This window comes from Sciurus vulgaris (assembly GCF_902686455.1).
Source record: "Sciurus vulgaris genome assembly, chromosome: 3".
NCBI lineage: Eukaryota > Metazoa > Chordata > Mammalia > Rodentia > Sciuridae > Sciurus > Sciurus vulgaris.
In genome coordinates, this window is record NC_136463.1 from 66,675,343 (window position 1) to 66,685,762 (window position 10,420).

General features: G+C 48.3%; 1 protein-coding gene across 1 annotated transcript; it reads left to right on the forward strand.

The window, feature by feature from the left end:
- The first annotated feature begins 573 nt into the window (after positions 1-573).
- On the forward strand, positions 574-6,259 carry UNC119 (unc-119 lipid binding chaperone). Its single transcript, XM_079133714.1, has 5 exons — positions 574-856; positions 4,278-4,391; positions 4,887-4,989; positions 5,152-5,324; positions 5,592-6,259. The coding sequence occupies exons 1-5, from the start codon at positions 637-639 to the stop codon at positions 5,702-5,704; spliced, it is 723 nt and encodes a 240-aa protein (XP_078989840.1). The 5' UTR covers positions 574-636; the 3' UTR covers positions 5,705-6,259.
- The last annotated feature ends 4,161 nt before the right edge of the window (positions 6,260-10,420 follow it).

Below are 10,420 nucleotides of genomic sequence, written 5' to 3' on the forward strand. Positions count from 1 at the left end.
CTCTGGGATATTAACTCATTCTTGAATAAGTCAAAGAAAGAATGTATTGAGTACTAGCTGCAAAGAAGCACTGTGCTAGTGCTGGGATATTACAGAGAACAGAGAACAAAGTCGATAGGATTTTTCACAGTTGATCTTTCATGGGGAAGAGTCAGTGAACAAACAAAAATAATTTCACGTAATGCATTAGGACAAAAAGTTAATCAGAGACTGGAGATAAGTATTTTAGACCGGGTGGGTGTAATGAAGGGCCTTTGAACAGTTGAGGCTTGAGCAGAGACTAAAAGGAAGAGAAGACATCAGGGCAAGAGGATTCCACGCAAAACCCTGAGACTCAAATCCAGTGAGTAAAAAGGAGTTAGGCAGGACCTCTTATGTTACGGAAAAGTATCCAACCACCAAGGAAAAGTGTATAAGCTCTCTGCACCCTGGACCTGGGCCCTCAGCTTTTCAGCCCGAGTGGACAGGCGGAGGGCGGGGTCAGAGCGGGGACCCACCCTGGGGGCGGGGCTGGGGGCGGGACGGCACCTGGGGCCAGGCCGGGGGCGGGGCTGCGGACGCTCCCCCTTCCCCAGGCTCCCGCGGCGCAGGCAGGCAGTGGCGGCGGCAGCAGGCTATCCTTGGCCCCGCGAGGCCATGAAGGTGAAGAAGGGCGGCGGTGGGGACGGAACGGGAACGGAGCCCGCTCCAGGGGCTTCGGGCACGAGCGTGGAACCCACGCCGGAGCCGCAGGCGGAATCCGAATCTGGGTCTGAGTCGGAGCCGGAGGCAGGCCCGGGGCCCAGGCCGGGGCCGCTGCAGGGAAAGCAGCCCATCGGGCCGGAGGACGTGCTGGGGCTGCAGCGCATCACCGGCGGTGAGCACCGGCGAGGGAGCGCCGCCCGCGGGCGGGAGGGGGCCCGCACGGCGCGTGGAGCCTGGGCTCCCGCCCCCTGCCCCTCCTCCCCCTGCTACCCCTCCCCCACCCGTTCCCGGTCTCCGTGTCCCCTACTCTTAACTCCTCTCCCTTCTTCTTCCAAGTCTGGGATCTTTAAGCCCCCTTTCCCTCGATTCCCTTGATCTACCTGTGCACCCCTCTTCTTGTAGAGGTTTATTTCCACCCCACTCCTTCCTTTTTGAGGGACCCTTTTCCCATAGTGGAGGTGGGGCAGCAACTGCAACTCTAACCCTTTCCCTGTGGAATCTTCAGAACCATTTTGGGCCTGTGTGCACTAATGAGAAGGGGAGCTGAGCCCCCACCCTGGAGACTAGGTGGAGACTGAATTAATTAGGAAGCTTAAGACCCTCAAGTCTCCCTGACCATTTATGCCCTCACCCTGCGTCACCCAGGTGGTCTGGGGCCATTTCATTACCCTGGAAAGGAACTGAGCAGGAAGCTTCAGTGTGTTGGCCAAGGGCCCTGTCCTTTTTACCCCCTCAAATCTAGGCTGGGTCCTATGCTCCTCAGGGGCTCTGACATCAAAAGAAGCCTGGTCTCCACTGTTTGTGAGTTTCTGGACTTGACTGCCTGGGTTGAGGGTCTCAACGTTGCCTCCTGATGGGCTGTGTGACCTTGGACATGTAACTTCATTTCTCTGAGCATGTATCTTCATCTGTAAAATGGGGATGACACCTCCCTCATAAGGTTATTGTGAAAATAAAATAAGTCCTCTGATTTTCTACAGTGGCATGTTATGCATGCTCTGTAAATAGGGTTCTTTTATTAGTATTATGGGAGGGGGGTCCTCACAGGGCTGCTGCCTGGAGGCACACAACTGGGTATTCAGGGCAGAGGCAAGGGTCACCATAGATAGGGAACAAAGACTCCGGAAACTTCATGGCAGAGGCTTGACTAGCCTTGAAGAATTTAGTGAGACAGTGGCCTTCACCTTGGCTTCGTTTACCCAGTGACCTGCCCTGGCTCACTTTGTGAGAGCACCCTTAGGTCTTCCCTACATTAGGATGGGGATAACCCAGGGCTCCTAGATGAAACTGTGGAGAGGACCATAATGGCAAGCCAGAGCCTGTGCATCTGCGTCCCTGGGGTCTCTTTCCTTTTCTGAGCTAGGCAGCAGCCATTCTTGGCTGCACCCCCAAATGGCTAAGCGTCCTTGCATAAGCAGGCATTGGTGAACCAAGCGGATGTTGGAGTCAGTTGGGCTGCAGTTTGCAACAGCAGCATTTTGGATTCAGATAGCTCTGGGGATGAACATTAGACTGACCTGTTTGAGTCCTGGATAATTTGGGGAGTTTACTTTGCAACCAAAGGAGGCTTCCAGGTGAAGTTACAACATGTGTTTCCTAACTTGAAGGAAATTCATAACCCTTAGAGATGAGGCATCTATGGGGAATGAAGAGGGGTAGGGGCTGTGTTGGAGCTCTTTCCTGTGCAGGATTTGAGAGCTGGGAACCAGGGCTCTCTACCCTGGCACTCCTTGCCTGGGTCTTCTGACCCTAATCACATGGATCTGAGGTTTGCTGTTCCTGGATTACTGGGCTCTGAATCCAGCTTAGGAAGCTATTTGTGGCTGAGAGGAAGGGACAGTTGTGTTCTGAGCCCTCAGCCACTCTGTCCCTCACTCTGGCCCAACCCTGGGCCCTACGCTTCAGCTTCCCTGGCAGAAGGGAGGGAGTGGTTGTGGTTGGTATTCTGAGCCATCTGCATCCCCTGTCCTCACTTCCTCCTAAGACTGAAGGGCTGGGGTCAGACTGCAAAAAGCAAAAACAAAAATAAAACAAAATTGTTCCCAAAGAGAGGAGAGGCTTCCAAAGTTGGGAATGGGGGAAGGAAGTGGGGAACTTGCAGGGAGTCACAATTAGGGTCCTGTTCCCTTCCTCACCCTATGCTCTGCACCTTTCTGTATCTTTGGACTAGTTGTTACTTTCTGTGAAAATAAGGTATGTACGGGGTGAGGGAAAAGCTTCCCACTTCCAGTTTCCTTCCTTCCTCAACATTTTGGGCCATCGTAACACGTAAAGGCTCAGGGCCCTCCCTAAGCTTTAGGTAGTTCCTAATGGGTCCCTAGGTGCCAGAGGACAGCCAAAAGGACTTTCTGGAGGGGGCTACCCCAGGCATGGGGAAGAGACAAACCTGAGGAAGAGAGAATGACTTTATATTCACTTCCTCTTCCTACCACAGAGTAATAGGAGGTGGCCTAGGATCTTGGAGGGTGAATTCTAGGCCTCTATAGGCCACCAGGGGAGGATGTGGTCTATGCAGGCTGACAGCACCAGCCTGCACCTCTTTGCCCCTTCCTGTTTATTTCCAGGGCCTTCTTGAGCACTTGTGTATCTACTGCAAGGACAATGCAGATTAGATAAGGCTCTGTAGATTGCTGAGCTTCCTCAGGCAGGGCTTGAGTGTCCCTTCTGGGCCTGAGGACTCCTTCCTTTCTTGCACACCCCTGATGCACCTGTCCCATCCTCTTCCTAGCTTAAACTATATTCTCTGGGAACCAGGGAGTACTTTCTCTGTGGGGATGGCTCAGGGCCAAGGCTAGATAGATGACCTCTAAGGGGGTCCCTCTGTTTGCTAAAGACTTCCTTCCATTTGGAGATCAACAGAGGATGGGAGGAAAGTTGGGCCCTTCCCCAAAATATCCTAGGCTCTGGACTGGATCAGCAGAGCTTTGGCTAAGCTGCTTAAGGGAACTGGGCTTGCATAAGCTGCTTATGGGGGAGGGGGGTTGGGGGTGAGGAGAAACAGGGAAGGGGTTTTGTACCTGCCCCAGCTGTACCCATCTCAGAGGAAGTCACCTCAAGATCAGCCTTGCCTGACACTTCTAGATGTTATGCTAAGGGCAGCCACAGAGTGAGAGTGGGACCACCTTCCAGGGAAGGACTGTATCTTTCCCAAGGCAGAGCTTCGTCACCTTCTTTGGAGTGAGGTTTCCAAAGGCAGGGATGTATGCAAGAGGATCCTACCAATCTGGAGACCTTTGTGGCCCAAAGGCAGCCAGCCAGCCTGGCAGAACAGAGGCTGGAGTAAAGGTCCTAAACTCCAGGGTGGGGGGCAGAGTATGGAGGGAGGTGGCTTTATCCTCCACTCTGCTCTGCCCTTGCCTGACTCCTAGAGGCTACTCTCAAGGGGCTGTTCATCCACTATTAAATCCCCATGGCAGAATTACATCCTCTACACTCTGCGGCCTCCCCCAGAACAGGGACTTAATTCACTCCTTCTGGAGTGCAGTGACCATAAGGATCAGAGAAAGCAGTAGCAAGGCCATGATCCCATAAAAGCTGAACTGGAAACAAGGACTTTTGGGTCCCTTCCTTGCTCAGCTCCCTGTCTCTCCTAGACTACCTGTGCTCCCCTGAGGAGAATATCTACAAGATCGACTTTGTCAGGTTCAAGATCCGGGACATGGACTCAGGCACTGTCCTCTTTGAAATCAAGAAGCCCCCCGCCTCAGGTGAGCCAACTGGGTGGGCCACTGACAGAGAGGAGAAGGGAAAGTGTTTAGATTGGGCTGTCCAGGGACTTTTCGGACCACAGGAGAAACAGAGCAGAACTGGGGCTCAGACCCCAGCATTTTCAGGAGTATTCAGGCAGCGAGGTCTCTTATTTTCCTTCCATCTCATTCTAGGGGTGGACATCTTAGGAGGACAGTCCTGCCCCTTTAGTTTCCTGCAAGCCTGCCCTCTGCAGGCCTCCTTTGGGACTGCAGTCCCAAAGGTCCCATGCCTGTGTGCATCCTGTGGCTCTGGGAACCTCCATGGAAATTGGTGACTTCCTGATGTAGAACCCCTAGGTGACACCATTTGGCCCAAATCCTGAACCCTAAGTATCCATCAGAATCTGTGGGGTAGTTATTTAAGATTCAGATAGACTCGGACCAGGAGTGGAACCCTGGGTGGGTAAGGGCCCCAGCTGGAAGCCCACTAAGGCTAACTTGGGTACATTGCAGAGCGGTTGCCCATCAATCGGCGGGACCTGGATCCCAATGCTGGACGCTTTGTCCGCTACCAGTTCACGCCTGCCTTCCTCCGCCTGAGGCAGGTGGGAGCCACGTGAGTCACTGGGCTGGGGAGGGCTAGGGGTGAGGGAGTAAAGGGGAGCAGCCCTTTCTGAGTTCTTACCGAGCCCCCCTCAGGGGTGCTCTGTCCAGAGTCTGTCCACCTGGCTGGCTGTCACCAAGGCCAGACTCAGCCCTGCCCCCTTCTCTTGCACAGGGTGGAGTTCACAGTGGGAGACAAGCCAGTCAACAACTTCCGAATGATTGAGAGGCACTACTTCCGCAACCAGCTACTCAAAAGCTTTGACTTCCACTTTGGCTTCTGCATCCCCAGCAGCAAGAACACATGCGAGCACATCTACGACTTCCCCCCTCTCTCTGAGGAGCTGAGTGCGTGGGCACAGGGGTGGGAGCAGGGCGAGTGGGGCTATTTGGGGACTAAGCTGGCAAGGGGAGGGGTGCTTGTGGACCTGACTCCCATCCTGGGTCACTTTTGTGTCTTGCATTATACCCATGTCACCTATAGGGAAACGGGCTCAAAAAGATTGAGGAACTCCCTGAGGTGGTTCCGCTATCCCTGTCCCCCGCGTCCTGAAGCCCCTGCAGTGGTGTGGCTCAGGCTTCTGACCTTTTGCCTTGGCTGGGCCTCTCTTACAGTCAGCGAGATGATTCGTCACCCATATGAGACACAGTCTGACAGCTTCTACTTCGTGGATGACCGGCTGGTGATGCACAATAAAGCAGACTATTCCTACAGTGGGACACCCTGATCCCCCAAACTGCCCCTTAGTCCAGGAGGTCCTGAGCTGTGACTATCCAGCATCACCTGTCAAGTCTAGGTCCTCTACATGGGGAGTGCTCCAGGAACCCTGGACCCCAAGTCAATGTTGGGAGGAAGGGTGACTAGTGTCCCCGAGGCCAAGCCCTTGAAGCCCATGGGGTCTGGTACATGGGAATGGGTAGTAGTGAGGCTGTTTACCTCCATGTCCAGAAGGGCCTCCTACAAGAGGAGCAGACAGGACTCCCAGACAGTTTAACTTGGCCCACTTGGGCCCAAGTTTCAGAATAGTATCCCCTACTCCAGGCTGTGACTAGGACAGGGCAGGGATCCATTCTCTGTCCCCTACCTGCCAACTCCAGGCCATTTAGAGTTGTAATTCTCTATGATCCACAGTGGGTCTGGGCCCTGGCCTTAGCCCCAGCTTCTTCCATCTGGGGCCGAGACACTGCCTAAGGTACGGGAGGGACTGGCCCAGATTGTAGCCTGTGGTAGGAGCTGGACCAACTGTATATAGTTTTCAATAAACTTTTTTCCTTTTCTGTTCTCTGGTGTAGCCATCCTGTACGTGTGTGTGAGCAAAGGCAGGGGTAGAGTAGGGAATGGGCAGGCAGCAATGTGCTCAGGAGTAAAAATCTCCCCACCTCTGAGTGCCCTCTGACCCCACTACTATACCCCTAGTCCTCTTGTCCCCTAATTCTCTGAAACATGACATCATGTTCAGCATCTGGAATTGGCAGATAGGACAGGATGGATCTCACTTTGACTTCCCAATATGGCCATATTAATTAAAAGTTCTTTTTCTGCTTTCACCATTACCTTTTCTATTTGGTGCTTGAGTGGCCAGACCTGGTTTGTTCAGATCCATGGAGTTAGGCCTGTGGTGTAGGATTCCAGTAATAAAGTTATATTATATGATATATTTAAAGAAATACTGATCATACATGAGTGTTGGTGAAAATGTGAAGCAGCTGGTACTTTCTACCCTGTGGTAAGAATATAAAGTAGTGGCCACTTTGGCAAACAGCTCAGTAATTTTACAGGATCCACATGTTCCATTCATAGACATCACCCAAGAGAACCACAGGTGTCTGCTGCAAGACTAATACAGTAACGTTCTTGGCAACTGTTTTGAAGATGGCTAAAATCTGCATATATATACCACATAAATAGATAGGTGAATAGATACACAAATGTTAGAATATGCATACAAAGAAATGCTTAGCACTAAAAAGAAGAAACTACTGATAATGCAACATGGAGGAAACTAAAAAAATGCCAAGGGAAGCTGGACAAAAATATACATGTATGATTCTATTTAAATAAAATCTGGTGCACACCTGAAATCCCAATGATTCAGGAGGCTGAAGCAGGAGGATTGCAAGTTCATGGTCAGCCTCAGCAAATTAGTGAGGCCCTAAGCAACTTCCCAAGATCCTACCTCAAATTTAAAAAAAAAAAGAAAAAAGAAAAGAAAGAAAGAAAAAGCACAAGGAATGTAGCTACATGGTAAAGCACCCCTGGGTTCAATCCCCAATACCAAAAGAAAAAATTTTTAAAAATCCAGAAAATGCAAACTATTCTGAGTGAGAGGAAGCAGATCAGCAGTTGCCTGGGGACAGGGAGGGGACGAAAAGGGGTGATGTGCACATTCATGACCTTAGTCATGTTGATGGTTCCTCAGGATACAACTTTAATGTGTGCATTTATCAAAAATCAATTATGCCTCAATAAAGTTTTTGGAAATAAAACTGAAAAATCTTTTAGTATAAGCTGCAACAAAAGAACAAGGGACTAAGGAACTAAAGAAAGAATTCTAAGTAGGATAAAACAAAACAAAGACATCTCTGAATAACAAAGTATATGTTAGTGGAGGTAGTTAGCTAGCAATGAGAAGAAATGAGAAAGGAAAGAAATGAGAGAGGGGAGTAGCTGACTGGTCATTGACCCAGAGGTGCTAGTCTTCTCCAAATTCCAGAAAGAGGCACAGCACTGTGTCCCATAGATTTTATGGCATGCATCATGTTCCCAAGGTCACACGTGTTCACAAGACACTCCAAGTGTTAGTTGACTATTAATACAATCTTCTGCCAGCAACACTAGGCCAGAAAGGGCAAAGTGACCCAGGTACACAGTAAATACCCTCAATTTTCATACAGTGCAGGTAGAGGACCTCTCCTGAATGGGCAGCAGTTAACCCAAAATGTTGGGCACAAAGAGTCATGGCCAAGGTTTCAGGCCACTGCAACTTCCTAACCCTTATCCTAACAAAAGGTGAAAGCTTAATAATTTCCAGGTGTTTTGGTCCCTAGCCAATCTGCCTGCCTTTTTCTCCAGAGTGAATCTCACTTTCTCATGCCTTTCCCTCACCTTGCACTTCCCTAAGCGCTATCTGCCTCTGCCTCATCATATCCTGCTGTATACAGAGAAATCATGACACTCCACAGTGACTCTCAATTTCTGGTAACAAATACTGAGAAGCAACTAAACAACTTCAAAAACTGGCAATAGGGTTAGGTGCAGTGGTGTGTCCCCATAATCCCAGTGGCTTGGGAAGCTGAGGCAGGAGAATCCCAAGTCTGAGGCCAACCTCAGCAACTTAGCAAGGCCCTAATCAACTTAGCAAGACCCTGACTCAAAATAAAAAATATAAGTGGGAAATATGACTCAGTGATTAAGACTCCCTGGGTTCAATCCCTAGTACCAAAAAACAAACAAACTGAGCAACAGGAATAGGTGTATAGCTCAGTGGTAAAACTGCTTGCTCAGGGTATAGGAAGCCCTGGGTTCAATCCCTAGTACCACAAAAAACTAGTAACATAGTATTTAACATTAGTGAGAGCAGTGGTTTTTCAAAATGGGTCCTGGGGTGCCAGAACCCCGTCTAAGTTCTATAAGCTCAAAACAATTTATTGTAACAATACTATAGTATTGATTTTTTTTTTTTTTTAGTTGTCAATGGAACTTTATTTATTTATATGCAGTGCTGAAAATCGAACCCAGTGCCTCACACATGCTAGGCAAGTGCTCTGCCACTGAACCACAACTCCAGTCCCTGACTTTTTAATTCTACTTCTCTCAATAGTGTACAGTGACTTTTCTGGTGGTTATATGATATAAATCAAACATTATCTGCAGAAGCAAATAGGAGAATCCAGCTGTCTTCTAATAAGCCAAATATGAAAAGATTTGCAAAACTGTAAAATGATGTCACTCTTTTCATTCTTTTTTGTTTCCAAAATACTTTTCATTTAAAATATTGTTTATGTAAACATGTGACAGGTTAATATTATTTTTTAAATGAAGACCTAAGTAGACATAATATATATTTTTAAAATTTCTCAGTTTTAATTTCTAATGGGTAAATAGTGGTAGTAGATGACACCCACATCTACTAAGGAAGTTCTTTAGGACCCTAAGTATTTGGGAAGTGCTGCTGTTAATCTTGCATCAAGGACCTGTCAGGGACCATTCAGGAGTGGCAGCTACTCCTCTAAGTCCCGGTTGACAGTTTAAGGGGTTCTAGAGTAAGAGGGCTGCTCCTCCACCTGTGGGCTGAGGTGCTGCTAGTCCACAATCATGACTGGTTCATAAACACTCAGTACAGAGGTCAAAACTCACCCACTGGAAACATCTACAGCATCTCCCATGGCCGTACCAACCAGCATATGACTTATAATCTTGGCTTGTAAATGTCCTTGGTTTCTTGGTTTCTTTCATCTTTTACTGTTTATTACATAAGTGTTGGTCTGCAACAGTTAGAAATATTTACAAGTGCACCTTCACCATGGGGGCATGTATAAACACTGAACTAGATGTTGGTTTTTTTTTTTTTTTTTTTTGACACTGGGGATTGAACCCAGGGGTACTTTACCACTGAGCCACATCCCCAGACCCACACACCTTTTTAATCATTTTTTTATTTTGAGACAGGATCTTACTAAATTGTTGAGGTTGGCCTCAAACTCGTGATCCTCCTGCCTCGGATTCCCGAGTTGCCAGGATTACAGGGTACAGTGCGCAGTTGAACTAAATGTCTTGTCATTAGTGAGTAAATGGGATGATCCCTGAAGCAAAATATCATGAGTAGAAACCCCTTCTGCCTCATTAACAACACCCAGGATGGCTTCCTCTGTAGTCACACTGCCTGTAATAGAAATAACAACTCAATCTTTCTTACAAGGAAATTGGGAATGATAAAGAGAACTATGCATATCATCTTCAGCAAAAATTTTTCCATGAGTCCCACAAACTGACTGACTTCACGAAGTTCATCTTGGCTAACCTCTGAAAATGGGAAAATGTTTTAAAACTGAGAAGGAGCCCAGTGGACAGCTTATGCACAGCATGATCCCTAACACTCATGAATAGATAAACAAATAAAAATTTTAAATTTTTTACTAAGATTAATTCTAAGCAACTTCCTATTGTGTTGTTATCAGTCAAAGGGGGGAGAAAAAGATGCTGGAGTTCCCATCTGACCAGCAGGATATGACCCATAGAAGGAAGGACACAGAGAGCAAACCTCACAGGGCACTTTAGTTTCAGAAACTGGGTATAACCTCCACCTCCGACCTCCATCTTCTTCCTCACTCAGGCAAGTTTATTCCTGATTTTTATCAGTTTTCTTATCAAGAAGTGATGAGGACAGTCTCATAAACAAGAAGCTGGGGGCTCATATCTAAACGCTATGGGTCTAGTCCTTGTT